This window comes from Eschrichtius robustus, chromosome 1, assembly GCF_028021215.1.
Source record: "Eschrichtius robustus isolate mEscRob2 chromosome 1, mEscRob2.pri, whole genome shotgun sequence".
Taxonomy (NCBI): Eukaryota; Metazoa; Chordata; class Mammalia; order Artiodactyla; family Eschrichtiidae; genus Eschrichtius; species Eschrichtius robustus.
The window spans coordinates 67478217-67494595 of record NC_090824.1 but is presented as its reverse complement, the minus strand read 5'-3'; the positions used below and the strand labels follow the sequence as shown (position 1 = coordinate 67494595).

Sequence of the window (16379 nt, the reverse complement as noted above, 5' to 3'; positions counted from 1 at the left end):
TTCAGAGTGCACCCTCCTCCTGGTCCGGGGTTGCACCTCGACTCTGAGTTTGGCTCGATTTGCAGCCGGAGCGTCACCTCCAGCTTGAGAGTGGCACGAGCTCCCGGGCAGCGGCCTCTTCGGTCTCCTCCTCTCCTGGGCCTCCCCTGGGTTTCCGAGGGGTGCGGGATCCCTGAGGGGGCGGGGGGCGGGCGCGGTGTGGTGGGGACGTAGGGGTCTCCGTTCTCGGGGAGCCTCCCTTGCATTCTCCCTCTTTTCCAGGTCCGAGCAGCCCCTAGACTACCATGTCTGCAGCCTGGATCCCGGTTCTCTGCCTTGGTGGGTAGGCGGCCCTCACCGCCCTCTTGCCCTCGCACCAAGCAAGGTGGAGGTGGAGGCTGGAACCAGCCCTCGCGCTGTCCTCTCTTCGCAGGTGTCTGTCTGCTGCTGCTGCTGCCAGAGCCTGCGGGCAGCGAGGGAGCCGGTGAGTTGCGGGTTCCCGGGTCCGGGAGCGGGGCTCTCTCCGGGGGGTGCGAGGGGCTGCGGGCCAGCGCGTAGGAACGCACCCAGATGGAGCCCCTGGGCCTTGGCCGGGGGCCGGAGCTAGAAGGGTGCGAAGGTTGGAACTGCTGCCTGGCGCACCCCATTCATACCTACAGCCCATCTACTCCGGCTTACCCATTTCTCCCTCTGGAAGGGAATCCTGGGGTCCGATGGGGACGTTCTTCACAAGGTGCGGAGAAGGAAGCCTCCCCCCATCCACACCCACAACCCCGGAGCTTCCTCTCCCCCCAGCAAGCCGAGCAGCGGCAGCAGAAGGTCAAGGCTGGGGGTGTTCGTTGAGCCCCACCGAGGAGCGCCGTAGTCTCGGGTGTTCCGCGGAGTTTGGGGTCAGGGAGAGGCCTTCAGACTGTCAGAGAGACAGAGAGAGGTTTCGGGAGTGAAAGAGGCTTACGTCGTTGTCCCATCTTGTTTGACTCCTATTAAAAACAAAAAAAAAAGCAAAATTTACGGGCCCATTTCATATTCGAGAGAGTCTAAAAAAGAGTGTGTTCCACACATAGAAGTCCGAGTCAGGGTGTGTGGCTCGGTGTGTTTTATACAACGTAAAAAGCAAACTCTTTTTCAAAATCTATCCTTTATTTTTCTTGAAAGGAGAAAGGAAGGTAAGTATTGCAGAGGGCTGTATTCAGTGCCCCCTCACACAAACACTAAAGTCAGTGTTGGCAGCTAAAGGCAGAGGCTCTGGTGCCTCGAAAATGGGAGGAAAATTAAGGCTGCTTGCTAACAGGTATGAAACTCCTAGGTACGAGGTTACTGTTCTTGGTAAGGATTTTAACTTGCCCAGCAATCTAGAGTGTTTCAGAGCTAAGGAATCAGCACTGTACCTTCCATGGCGTCCTGCCTTCCTTTCCATGGAGGTGTACAGTCCAGGGCACAGCTGGGCACAGAGTGCTCTTAGAAGAGGGTCCTTGCTAGAGGCAGGCTTCTCAGTGGGGCAGTATGACCAGACAGCACTACTGTCTTGGAAAAAGAAAAAAAAATTTTTTTTAATGATTAACATCTGTTTCAAAAACGTTTGGATACCATCTGTTTCAAAAAGGTTTGGATAACCATAATTTCCAGTGTTTGGAAAATAGTATTTAATAACATCCTCAATTTAATAGTCACAGTAAATTGATGAATTAATATGTTGTATTAAGTTATCTTGTTACATGTTGCCAAGGGCTTGTCTCTAACATCTTTTGTAGTAAAAACTATGATTATTAGTCGGGTTGACCATGTAAAACTTGAGAGTATTAACAGTGCTTTCTAAAACTGCATTCACTGCCTGATATATCTCTCTGGACAGATCTGGAGCAGAAATAAGCAGGTTCAATTCAGATCAAAATGATCCATTCTGAACGGACTAACTTCTCTGTTTCCTGTCCTGCAGGAGTTGCAGAATTTTCCTTGGGCTGTGTGACCTTGGGCAAAATAACCCCATGGCTTTAATTACTTCAGCTGAAAAATGAATGATTGTGCTAAATGACGTTCTGTAAAGTGAAACATCTTTTTACTGGTTTGCTTAAATTAAAATATAATTTTTATGCACTGCATTTGAAGAAAACTGATATAAATGGCCCTCAGAAGCAACGGATGACTTAGATTTGTGCATGTGTCTATAAAATTGTTCCTCAGAGGTTCAACCCAGATTTAATATCTTCACCTCAGGCAACTATGTACACAGTTGTAATCAGAGTTGAGGTTCTTATATTTCTAGAATGAATTAATAAATGGTCAATGACTAATGTTATTTTCTAATTCTGATATATTTCCAATTATGTATCTCCAAACTGATAAGAACTTAAATTCTCCCATTAGACTTTACAGTGTCTGAGAACTAGATTAAATTGGAAAATTGATTTTTGGCTTGCTAAAATCTGGAATGGTGTGGAACAGTACCTACATCAATATTCTTAAAAAGAAATGTAGAAATTAGGGAAGCAGGGCTTCCCTGGTGGCGCAGTGGTTGAGAATCTGCCTGCCAATGCAGGGGACACAGGTTCGAGCCCTGGTCTGGGTAGATCCCACGTGCCACGGAGCAACTGGGCCCGTGAGCCACAATTACTGAGCCTGCGCATCTGGAGCCTGTGCTCCGCAACAAGAGAGGCCGCGATAGTGAGAGGCCCGTGCATTGCGATGAAGAGTGGCCCCCACTTGCCGCAACTAGAGAAACCCCTTGCACAGAAACGAAGACCCAACACAGCCATAAATAAATAAATAATTAATTAAAAAAAAAAAAAGAAATTAGGGAAGTAAAATTTCAATCTCATATTCTGGTTCCCCCACCACCACTTCCCTAAATGTCCTAAGAATGGTTTTTACTTCTCTCCTTTCTCTTCAGTTCCCATCGCTATCACGTGCTTTACCAGAGGCCTGGACATCAGGAAAGAAAAAGCAGATGTGCTCTGTCCAGGGGGTTGCCCTCTGGAGGAATTCTCCGTGTTTGGGAACATAGTATATGCTTCTGTATCAAGCATCTGTGGTGCCGCCGTCCACAGGTAAGCTCCAACATGCCAAGGGGAGAGAAATGCAAGTGTGATTATTTCCCTTTCTCTTTAGCCATCTGGACACTCCCTCCCACCTTCTCTTTCTTTTGGTACCAATTTTGGCCATAGAAGATGGACACATTTTTAAGGTTTTCCTGGATATCCTTGAGTCACCAACTACATAGGGGAAGCTTTCTGACTAAAGGCAAATTGCATTATTTCTGGATAGCTAGAGTCCTGTGATTCTAAAAACATTCCTAATCATGTACTATATTACTGAGTTTTTACTGTATGACAGCCATTATTTTAACTTCCACGACAACTCTACAGCTGTACAAGGTAGGTACAATTTTACTCCATTTTACAGATGAGGAAACTGAATTCAGAGAGTTGTCAAGTATCTTGCCCAAGGCCACAACTGTTAGCAAGTGCCAGAGTTGGGACTGAAAGCCCAGGTCTGCCTCCAGAGCCCATATTCATCACCACTCTCCTGTCCTGTGAGAGAATGGCCAGTATGACACTTTTCTTTAAAAAATGAAGTTCAAGGACATGTAGTTAAGGTATTTTAGAAAACTGTTTGGCGCTCTTAACTCTGATCCTCTGAGCTGTAAGGAACAGGAAACTGCAAGTGTGTCCTTATTAACATTTAAGAAGTTTCACAGCACAAAACCATTTCCCTGGGCAGATTTTGTACCTGTGTAAGCAAGTTTTTAAAAAGGTTGACAGCATCCTTAGATGGCTTCCCTGCTGAACTATTTTCTTTTTTTTAACCTTTCATTTCTTTTTTTTTTAATTAATTAATTAATTTATTTATTTATTTATTTTTGGCTGTGTTGGGTCTTCGTTTCTGTGCGAGGGCTTTCTCTAGTTGCGGAGAGCGGGGGCCACTCTTCATCGCGGTGCGTGGGCCTCTCACTATCGCGGCCTCTCTTGTTGTGGAGCACAGGCTCCAGACGCGCAGGCTCAGTAGTTGTGGCTTACGGGCCCAGTTGCTCCGTGGCATGTGGGATCTTCCCAGACCAGAGCTCGAACCCGTGTCCCCTGCACTGGCAGGCAGATTCTCAACCACTGCGCCACCAGGGAAGCCCTGAACTATTTTCTTGATTAATCAGAATAATAGATGCAGTATGGCAATATAAGTCAGTCAAATGCCCCTGAAAAAGTGTGGATAGAGTCTCAGCTGTTATTCTTGTGTTGCAGGGGGGTAATCAGCAACTCAGGGGGACCCGTACGAATCTATAGCCTACCAGGTCGAGAAAACTATTCCTCAGTAGTTGCCAATGGCATCCAGTCTCAGACGCTTTCCAGATGGTCTGCTTCTTTCACAGTGACAAGTAGGTACAATTAAAGTGTTCTTACTTTTGTGTAAATATTGTCTCCCCAACCCCCAAAAAAGTTTTCTGCTTTTCTCAGCTCAACCTCTTTGACTCTGATGGAAAAACTTGTGATCAAGACTGGAAGGGTCAACTGTGGGTTAGAGTCAGGGGATCCGAAGGGTTAAGGACACACTCAAGCCAAACTTGGGTAAATGGGGGAAAAATTATCTTGCTGTCAGAAGATGGCAATAGAAAATTGAATTGCCTGCAGTCAGAATGCCCTGACATTTACCAAATAACCCTAACTCAAAAAAACGGGTGAATGAATGTGAATTCATTTTATGGTGATCTTTTAAAAATACGATACAATACATGAGAATCCATTTTGGTTCTTTGAAACTAGCATGCAGCAATTACTCTTGCAATTGCCATCACTCTATTACATTTATCATCCTATAGAACCCTAAATTAGATTCATTATGCTTTGATGGTAAGGAAGGAAGAGGAAAAAATAGTCTTCTCTTTATTTTAACAGAAGGCAAAAGTGGTACCCAGGAAGCCACAGGACAAGCAGTGTCCACAGCACGTCCAGCAACAGGTATGAAATATGGAACCTATCTCCTAGTTGCCTGGCACAGCATTAGGAAGTTATAAATAAGTGTTATTGATAAAAGCTTTCCTTTTTTAAAATATTGAAACACAAAGCAGATATCTTTACTGGTATATTGCGTAGGGAAACGTTCAATTTTATATTTCAAATTCCTTATCCTTCTTTTATTTTCATTTATAAACTCTGCTACTAGACATTCTCTTGAAGTCCTACCATTTCTCCCTGATTTGATAAGCTATGCCTAGAAACTGGTCTAAGTAAAAGTACCATGAACTTCTAGTTCCATTTGTCATATGAATAAAAGAAATGAGTTTATGACATAGTATGAGTGTGTTTCATGTTTGGTAATTGCAATCATTGTTGCTTTTGTTGTGGTCAAAAAAAAAAAAAAAAAAAACAATAAAAGAAATGAGTGCGTGTCTATTTGAGAAATAGCCAGGGATCTCCCTTTCTAAGACTGTGGCAACTTTAAATTCAAAGAAATTAAGAACATTAGCATCTAACTCTGAGTTTCCAATCCTACCTCAACTGTGGGTTTGGGATATCAAAGTCCTGGATTGGAGGCATATTAAATATGTACGTCTACTACAGTCCTGACTTGTTTCTTTGTTGGGGTATTGCTTCCCTAGTCCAGAAAATGATGAGGAAATTAATTTTTTTAAAAAGTATTTTCAAGAATGACACTCCTTATCATGAGCTTTTCCCTTGTGGTCTCTTTCTATGGAATTGTCTTCCTTTTGCTAATGCCAGGTGCTTTTTTTGTTTCAGGTAAACGACTAAAGAAAACACCGGAGAAGAAAACTGGCAATAAGGGTAAGAGTCCGGATATCCATTTGGGAATATAACATTTTCTCTCTCTCCCTCCCTTCTCTTGAAACTGCTAATGGAAAGACTTGTTTGGGTGTTCACAGACTGTAAAGCAGACATTGCATTTCTGATTGATGGAAGTTTTAATATCGGGCAACGCCGATTTAATCTACAGAAGAATTTTGTTGGGAAAGTGGCTCTAATGTTGGGAATTGGAACAGAAGGACCGCACGTGGGCCTTGTTCAAGCCAGGTACCAACCTTGTTAAAATGGGAGGAGACTTGAATGATGTCTTGAATGATGACAAATGATCAATCCTTTTAGTAGGTACATTCATTTCAGTTCAATATAAACAAATTGAGGTGTGGACAGTCTGGATTCCCAAATTATAAAGTCAGAATTTAAGACTGCCTGAGCAGACTGGGCAGTATAAGTGCTTCCTTTTTGGAATAAAAGGACTTAGAGAATTATATGCTATCTATTTGAGGACCAGAAGGTAGGCTAAAAGGCTTGTTGCTCGTACAGATTACTTCTGCACATCTGCTCTGCTCAATTCCTAATTTCTCTTCGCTGAAGGAGGAAGCAGTGATGTTTATTTCTCCTCCGTATTCGGTCGTTATTCTTTTTAGCTCTTTCCATAGTCCCTTGATTGGAAATCTGAAGCTTAACCTTTTATTTATTGTATAGTAGTATTTATTGATGTCTTTTAGGATTATAATATGCTCATTAGAGAAAGCTTGAAAAACATATAAAACACAAAGAAAACAAATTTCCCAAATATACCCCTCTGAGATAATCAATGTAAAATGTTGTATTTCCTTTCAGTATTTTAAGAAAATATTTGATGGTACATATGTGTGTATTTCTTTTTCAAAAGCTCAGATTATAAAAATGTCCTATAGCCTGCTTTTTTTTTTTTTTAATCCCTCATTATTTTGAGCATCAAAATACCGAGGCTCACAATACTGGGCATTGTGAGCTCAGTATCACAAATATTCTTCAAAAAATGATGTTTCATAATGTTCCTTAGCATGATTTATTTAACCATTCTATTGTTTTTTCACAATTACACCGTGCTGAACATCCTTATGTCATCCTTGTGCCGTCTCTGATAAATTCGTTCGGCTAGATTCCCAGAAGTGAGATTGGGTCAGAGGGTTCTGATATTTTTAAGGCTTCTGAAATAAACAGTTCAATTGCTTTCTAGAAAGTTGATTCAGTTTAAACTACTATCAGCTGTGTGTAAGGGTGTCACAAGTAGTATTACAAATATTTATATTTCATTTGTTCTTATCTTGTTTTTTTACAATTGGTTCTTAGAATTTTTTTTGGTGTAAGAATCTTTTTGTTGTTTTATACATAATTTAACCATTGTCCCATATCTTAAAAAAAATGAGCTTCTTATTCCATTCATTTGTGATATCAATTTATAACTTTAGACAAATATTTCTTTGATCCATATGCTAATTCTAACATCTTTTCTACAATGCTTTGATTATTGAAGCTTTAGTGTATATTTTAACATCTCATAGGGCAAATTCCCCTCAATATTTTTCTTCTAATATTTTTTCTTTGCTGTTTTTACCTAACTCTTTTTCAAGAGGAAAGCTACACTACTTTGTAGACGCATACAAAGACTAGCTTCTTTATAAACTTCCTGATTTATGATTTTTCTATTTTAGGAAGAACATTAGAATAGATAAACTATGTCAAGGGTTTATATTTAAGTAGAATAAGAGAATGTCTCATTAAGGATGCAAAAATAAGACTAAATCTCATAAATAATAATTTGGATAGTTGAAAAGTGACCATAAAAATAAAAAGGTTATCGACTCATGAAAACTGATTTTGTGACCCAACCATTACACCAAGTATACAGAAATCATGCCACCAGGTATGCAGAAATACAATGAGTGCTATTTCCTTCAGAAATCTTGACTTAATGGCAATTGATAATGCTAAGATCTTAAAATTTTGCACTGATGAAATTTTGACTTATCTAAAAGTTTTAAACACAACAAATTGTGCTTTAAGTAATTGTTTTCACTCAACATGGTCGCTAATGAACACAAAGTTATAAAAGCTGAAATTCTTTTACTATTAAATATGAAAAATCCCAAATCTATTAAAATACACATAATTGTAAGACTAGCAACTGTCAATATCATTTATCATAAGAAAAATTCAATATTATAATACTTTATAATTTGTTTGCTTGTAAGTTTTCTCATTTTAAAAATGTTGGCCTTAGTGTCACTGAAATTGCCTCTTCTGACCAGAGACCTGGGTTATTAGACCCAGACTATTCACGGCTTCCAAGGTCTCCCACTGGAGCAGACCTAGACTCACACCCACCTATGTTCCTACTATCTGGTGCCCAACTCTGCAGATTTCCATTAAGCCCAGTGCCCTGAGCCACCTGGTTTCAGGTGCTTCACATAGTTTAGGAGCCAGACAAACCTGAATTTAAAATGTGGTTATGTTTTGTTGGGTAAATTACCTAAGTGTTCTGGGCCTCCATTTATGTAATAGGGATAATAATTCCTACCTTGTACAGTTATGATGAAATGAGATTATACATGTAGTATGTATTTAGTATATTACCCAGAATACAATAAACCCTCAAGGTAGCAATTGTTTTTGTTACATTTTTTGAAAGAACCCTAAAAATTCAAGTAAGGATGCAATATACCCTAGTTGGCTGTATGCTGTGGAATTAAGAAACTTAGGCATTGTCCAATTTAAAGACTTTTTTTTAAGGTATATAATGTTGCTTGTTTGTTTTACATTTCCAATTCTCCCTGGATAACATTTTTTCCCTTTTTTGCCTAGTGAACATCCCCAAGTAGAATTTTACTTGAAAAACTTTACATCAGCCAAAGATGTTTTGTTTGCCATAAAGGAAGTAGGTTTCAGAGGGGGTAATTCCAATACAGGTAAGTAGACTTTGGCATCTGGGATGTAACACAGAGAGGGTTATGAATGATCAGACATGTAAGACGGTATTATGCTATTTTATATAAGCAGAAGTGAAACTCTTCTTCCTGGCACTGATCTTGGTTAGGTCTGCACTTGATATCTGAGATATTTAATTTATAATGGAAAATGTACCAAAGGGTTTATTGGTATTGCTCATTTAAAAAAAATATAAGATATTGTGACTTATAATCCTCAGGTAGGGCAGATGTCACTTTAGAGAAGTACCTGTTTAGAATATTTAAAAGAAGCAGAGATCAACAGACTCATCTAATGAACGCAGATGTGACAGAAAGAACTAGAATAGAATGCTGGACCTTCTGCGGGGAGACTTCTTGTTCTGAGTCCGTAGAGGTACTCATCAGTCACTAAGGAGCTAGATAGAGAGCACAAGTACAGAAGTGGGAGTCAGGTTTATGTTTCTGACTGGTGATTGATGTAAGGAAAGGAAATGTAATGCTCTGGGAGGCAGGTGATGGGGGAAGAAATGTGGGTTGTGAAGACAAAAAATAGGCATGATGGATAATTAAACTTTCCCATCTGATGCATATGTTAAAGAACTGAGTTCTACATAAGTTAAATTCTTAAACTTGGAGGCATCAAGTTCGTACAGGGAAAAAGAAGTGTCATTTTGAGCAGTGGTGCCGTTCCAGTTTGCTTCTTTTTCAAACCTAGGAAAAGCCTTGAAGCACACCGCCCAGAAATTCTTCACAGAAGACACTGGAGTCAGAAAAGGGATTCCCAAAGTGGTGGTGGTATTTATTGATGGCTGGCCTTCTGATGACATCGAGGAAGCAGGCATTGTGGCCAGAGAGTTTGGTGTCAATGTATTTATAGTTTCTGTGGCTAAGCCTATCCCTGAGGAACTGGGAATGGTTCAGGATGTTGCATTTGTTGACAAGGTAAGTAGTTGAGAGGTGTCTTGTTATAGTAGTGATTCAGTTTTGGACCTCTAGGCGTAGTGCTGACTGGCCCATATCTGGATTAACTTTGAAGATTCAAGATTTAATGTTTCCTAATTTTAAAGAAACAACTTTTGATTCCTTTGGTTATCTTTTATGTGTCTCTCCCATTAGGCTGTCTGTCGGAATAATGGCTTCTTCTCTTACCACATGCCCAATTGGTTTGGCACCACAAAACACGTAAAACCTCTGGTACAGAAGCTCTGCACTCATGAGCAAATGATGTGCAGCAAGACCTGTTATAACTCAGTGAACATCGCCTTTCTAGTTGATGGCTCCAGTAGTATTGGAGAAAGTAATTTCCGCCTCATGCTTGAATTTGTTTCCAACATAGCTAAGACTTTTGAAATCTCAGACATTGGTGCCAAGATAGCTGCCGTACAGTTCACCTACGATCAGCGCACAGAATTCAGTTTCACTGACTATAGCACCAAAGAGAATGTCCTAGCCGTTATCAGAAACATCCGCTATATGAGTGGTGGGACAGCTACTGGTGATGCCATTTCCTTTACTGTTAGAAATGTGTTTGGTCCCATGAGGGACAGTCCCAACAAGAACTTCCTGGTAGTTGTCACAGATGGGCAGTCCTATGATGATGTTCGAGGGCCTGCTGCTGCTGCACATGATGCAGGTAAGGTCCTTGTCCTTTGTCTGGGAAGGGAACTGGGGAGAGGTTCAGTGAATTTTAGGAGTAAATATAAACTTAAGTGTTTGTTTGATCGAACAAACATCTACAGGATGGCAGTCGTTGTTCTAAGAGTTTTACCCAATATTAACTGATTTAATTGTCAAAGCAGCCCTACTAAATCTCGTTCTACAGATAAGGAAACAAACTTCCCCAAATCACACACCAGTAAGTGGTGAGGCCAGTATTAAAATCCAGGCAGGGACTTCCCTGGTAGGCCAGTGGTTAAGGCTCTGCGCTTCCACTGCAGGGGGCGTAGGTTCGATCCCTGGTCGGGGAGCTAAGATCCCCCATGCTGTGTGATGTGGCCAAAAAAGTAAAAAAATAAAGAGTTTGTAATCCTCTAAAAAAACCCAAAACAAAACCCAGGCAAGTCTGGCTGAATCCTTACCTAACCACTGCGTTTTGGGGAGAATTGCCATTGAGAACTATGTCATAGGTCAAGGAAATATGTTACAGGTGTTCATGTTTGGCTCACACTTGGAATATATAACCCCACAATTACAGTTTATCATAACTTACTATGAATCTGCTATTTGATAATTTATCCTTTTTTTTTTTTAGTAGTTTTCAATCTGGCATGAGTTTTCTAAGATCACCAATTAAGACTTTAACCCTATTCCACTTAATTTCCTTTTGTGTCTTTTTTCCCCCTTGAGATAATGAAACACTTATAAAAGGGTATAAAAAGGTTCTTTCTCTTACCCCAACCTTAATATTACCTTTGGCAAAGGCCACTAGTTCCTGAAGACATTAGCATGTGTGTTGCTGAGATCAACAGGCCAAGAAAAAGCTGAGGTTCCCTTTCCTGGGATAAAAACGGAGTGATTGGGAGTCCAATAATATTTAAAAAACAAAAATGCTAACTTGGGAGCGGGGGAATGAACAGCCTTACATTTTTCTATACTCCTCTATACTTTCTTTTCCCTATTTAATTCCTAATGACTTTTCCTTTTATACATTTATTAGCACCTCTGCTAATGCACTTGTGTACTTTTATAGGTATTGATGGAATACTGTTTTTATTAAGAATAGAGAATGGATACATGCAATTTAAGCTATATATACACAATGGCTTATTTTTATACATCTGTCTTAATGTATTCTTCAACTAACTTATGTTGAAGACCTTTTTGCTATCATACTCCTTAAAAGTGTAGCTTACTGCATTTATGGTTAACAGGATTGGATTCAGGCTACATAAAGTGAACTAAATAAATTCAAATATATTCTCCCTATGTGATTAATTGAACTTCAGGAGGTTGGGCCGCACTATTTTCATGAAAGTTATCCTTTAGTGATAGCAAAGTGAAAGTTAACAAAAGCCAGAAGATGGATAGGTGTTCAGGGCTAGGGCACAGCTGTTTTGGTTTTCTAACTAATTATATACTGGGCCTGAGCTAGACAATCTGAGCTTGAATGTAGAATTAAAAGTGAAGAAAACTGAAGGGGAGAAATTTTTTTGACTTCTTTCGCCAGGGAGAGGGGAGGATTAGCTGGTGATGATAAATCAGTAATTGTTTCAAGTAGCTTTTACATCATCAAAACCTGCTTTATTTATGTCTTAAGTATTCACAACTCTGATCACTGTATACCACTAGAAGGGTGATGAAGCTGGATAGAAGGGAGTAACTATTTCAGAAACTCTCAAAATTTTATGGGGGATTTCCTCCAGTAGATAGATGGTAGTCTACACTTCATAGACATTTCTTTTTGGCTATTTTTGTTATTTTGGCTGTGCTATGTAGCATGCAGGATCTTAGTTCCCCAACCAGAAATCAAACCCAAGCCCCCTGCAGTGGAAGCATGGAGTCTTAACCACTGGACTGCCAGGAAAGTCCCTGGCTGTTTTCATCATCAGAAAACTTTTGCTTTGGGATTAAAGACTGTCAATTTTTTTTTTTTTAATAACTATTTTTGGCCACATTGGGTCTTCACTGCTGTGTGTGGGCTTTCTCTAGTTGCTGCGAGCAGGGGCTACTCTATGCTGCAGAGTGCGTGGGCTTCTCACTGCAGTGGCTTCTCTTGTTGCGGAGCATGGGCTCTAGGCACGTGGGCCTCAGCAGTTGTGGCTTGCGGGTTCTAGAGCACAGGCTCAGTAGCTGTGGCACACAGGCTTAGTTGCTCCACAGCATGTGGGGTCTTCCCAGACCAGGGCTTGAACCCGTGTCCCCTGCATTGGCAGGCAGAGTCTTAACTACTGCGCCACCAGAGAAGTCCCTGTCAGTTTCTTACTATTGGCCAATTTGCTAATGCAACACATATTGAAATGGGAGAAAGTTATCATTCACAGAGGACTCGTCACCATTCCCCAGACAAGGCAAGAACCTTAGAAAGCTTTTATCATTTATATATCCCATCTTCTAGTGTCATTCTTTCTTGCTTTATTATACTGGCTATGACTCCAGTATAACAATTAATTGTAATGAGAGCAGGCGGTCCTTTCTCATGCCAAACTTGGAGAAGTTTTCACCATTTCACTAAGCATGTTTGCTGTAGGGTTTGTTCTTATTTGTCTGTAGATATTATCAGGTTAAGAAAGCTTCCTTCTCTTTCTAGCTTACTGTGTACTATCATGAATGGATGTTGAACTTTATCAAATGTTAAGGTGGTAAATTGCACTGATGGCAAAACCTGTGGTTTTGACCAAACTGTTTAGCCATTCTCATCACGATTACTGCTAAAACCTGCCCAACATTTGGTACAGGGGATTTAGTTCTTCAGGCATTACAAGGCAGTTTTGTCTGCAACTACGTACTAATATGTGAAAAATATGTACATGCAATTTTATACGTAAGCTGGAACTTGGTTTTAATTGACTTAAAAATACTTCCATTGTAGGTATCACCATCTTCTCTGTTGGTGTGGCTTGGGCACCTCTGGATGACCTGAAAGATATGGCCTCTAAACCAAAGGAGTCGCATGCTTTCTTCACAAGAGAGTTCACAGGATTAGAACCAATTGTTTCTGATGTCATCAGAGGCATCTGTAGAGATTTCTTAGAATCCCAGCAATAATGGTGACATTTTGACAACTGAAAGAAAAAGTGCAAGGGGATATAATGTATAAGTTGTTTCTAGTAATACCGAAATACTATATAGCATACTAAGATCAGACACAAAACTATTATACTAAAGATGGCAAAAACGTAAGCAAATAAGCATTCATTTAAAGCTACCTTCTAATTACAGCTCAGACTCGATTGTTCAAAACACTCTGCTGAGGCTTCATAATCACGAACCTTAGAAACTCAGGAAAGAGGAGATATCGCAGATTAAAATTTTAAGAGTTCTATTTTAACATGCATATTAAATGTATACATATGCAAATTCTATAGCTCAATAAAAGCAGCTGATATTTAGACCAAAAGCAACATTCCTTCTCTAATTCTGTATTACACATATAAGGAAAATGAAAGAGAATCACATATAAGGAAAATGAGAAACAAATAGAAAACAGCTCAACTTAGTTCAAATATATATTGACCCAAGTAGATGTTGTCTTAAAACCAGTCAACAATCTGGTTTTAAGATGTTACTTAACATACTAAAAGCTACTTAACATACTAAAAGTTATAATTACAGATGAAATGGAAGCGATTTAGGTTATCAAGCCTCTTTTGTAGTGTACCTTCATGGTAACAACAAATATCACACTGAACAAGACATAAGAATTGCCTGGTATTTTTCTATTTATATAGCCTTAATTTTATATGTGTATTGATATATTTGGCTTATACTCTAAAAGTCAACCATGTATTGAAAAAAATATTAAGTTGGTAAATTTTTACTTACCACTTATAAACACTTAGCTTTAAAGAAAAGCACACCTTTCAAAGAGAACTGCAGGAAAGAATATTTTACTTTGACTATTTAAGCAATAAAACTGCTAGTGACTATTATTCTAAGGTGCCTTACTTCTTATTATTCCAAGTGTCTCCCCCTAGGGCATGGTAAAAATTCTATTGATACATTAACCACTTCGTGTGGAAAGACCGAGTTTTTTTCTTAAAATCATGCAATAAGACTAAGTATATTTATTTTCTGTTCCAATTACTTATTGAATGCCTACTGTTCTAGGCATTATGCACAGCCAGTACCAGGTTAAACAGTTGATTACTTGGTTCAACAAAGTTGTTTTGTAATTAATAGTATTTTTACTTAAACATCCTTGTGAAGTTGGTTCCTAAGAAAAGTGATCAAAACTCCCTTTATGTAACTATCATTACCTCACCAAGAACTCTGCTCTCCGACGGAAGTGCTGTCATATCTTATTCTGCCTGTCTTCTCTAAGGACAGGATCTATCCTCTCTCTCATTCATCTGCACACTCTATTTCCCATCACACATACACTGATCCTATCTGAAATGGTTTACAACCAGTTGACCTGAAAAAGGTGTTAACTGGTTGGAAAACTTACACTCCAACAAATCTTTTGAGTTTAACAATTTTACAGCTTGTGTAAAAGCTTATGTATCAGAGAGCAGAACTGAAATTGCCTTTGACACTAAATAAAAATTTGACCAAAGAGAATATGGGAAGTCATGACTCCCCTGACCGCCACTGCCCCCACCCTTTATAAAGCTACAAATATGACCGATTCATGTAACGAAGAGAATTTTAACAAAAATGGGTTTACCATGTTGTTTTCCCAATAAATAGACAACTGTCAGCTGAGAATACCACTCCTTTAAAAATTAAATGAAAACCCAGCCTCTAGTCATTAGCTCTTTTAAAAATTTTATAAAGAACAAAGTTTTGAGGTAACCAGGGAAGCTAGAGCAGCAAGAGAGTAGAAGTGAACACTTTATATTTAAGTTACTGTTAATTATTTTTTAGAACTAAACATAATCAAGATAAAGGGTTAACAACTAAAAATAGAGTAAAAGAGGATTTTTTTAAAAGATATAATTCAGCTTTGCAAGCATGCCTAAATTTGTTACGCTAGCCTATTTATAAACCTTAATGCATTAAATGAGATGTTGGTCTTCAGTGGATAACTTGTACATGAATAAATATGAAAAGAGCAGACTATGATTAAATATTGGGGAAGTCGACATATTAAAGTTTGTATATAAAAATACTCTTAAACTTTACGTATAAAGCACCATTTAATAGTCAAATGAATCTACATAATTTCCCATTAAGTCACAAATGGAAGCACACAAATGATATTCCTTTTGCATCCTTTTAGTCTCTTCCAAATGTTTAATATTGTAGAGAAAATACAACCAAAGTAGATAAAAATAAACATATATACTATTTTTATTCATTTCAGTTTTAATACATTTCAAAAAAGATGAATGTTTATGCATTGCAATGATGATAGTCACATTTCAGTTAAACAGTAATGCATTGGCTTGGAACAGCTGCCAGAAACAATACTAGCTTTGGAAAGCTTGTTCCTAAATTATTAAAATAAAAACAGGGAAGGAAGAGAAATGCCTCTTTAATTTGTTCATTAAGTTGAATGTTCAATTCAGAAAACCAAAAAACCAATATTTTAAGAAAATTTCTGAAAACTTTTAGTGTTTCACCAGCAATGACTAAAATTGACATTTCGATTTTTATGGTAGCTGACAAAATTTCTCAATGTACATACAATGTAATTTTTTTTTTTGAAGTAGGCATTCAAATAGAATTTTGCCACGTTAAGTTTTCTAATGTTACCTTCTAATTGCATTTGCAATTCCCTTCAAAGAAAAAGGATTATTACCTTGTTGAAGGAAAAGTTTGAAGATATTAATACTTAACATTTATGAGGATAACTTTTAATTAATGAACAATGCAGTTTATTCTCTGCTGAACTTTTCTGTGGGAAACAGGTTTGGCTAGATAGGAAAGACAACACTATTAATTGAAATTCAGATTTAATAAAGTAATAGGGTATCTTAAGGAAATGATTTAAAACTGCATATCTGTTTTTTTTTTTTTTTGGTTATTTTGAGTTATCTAACTTACTTCAATAGAAGATTTTTAAATCCCCAAATGGGGTGAAATACTTAGAAAGGCA

General features: G+C 38.7%; 1 protein-coding gene across 1 annotated transcript; it reads left to right on the top strand.

Annotated features, from left to right (window-relative positions):
- The first annotated feature begins 284 nt into the window (after positions 1-284).
- On the top strand, positions 285-13414 carry COCH (cochlin). The gene is made up of 11 exons (XM_068534568.1): positions 285-318; positions 413-463; positions 2867-3023; positions 4212-4345; positions 4863-4925; positions 5706-5750; positions 5849-5996; positions 8577-8680; positions 9396-9622; positions 9797-10313; positions 13209-13414. The coding sequence occupies exons 1-11, from the start codon at positions 285-287 to the stop codon at positions 13382-13384; spliced, it is 1656 nt and encodes a 551-aa protein (XP_068390669.1). The 3' UTR covers positions 13385-13414.
- Positions 13415-16379: the final 2965 nt, after the last annotated feature.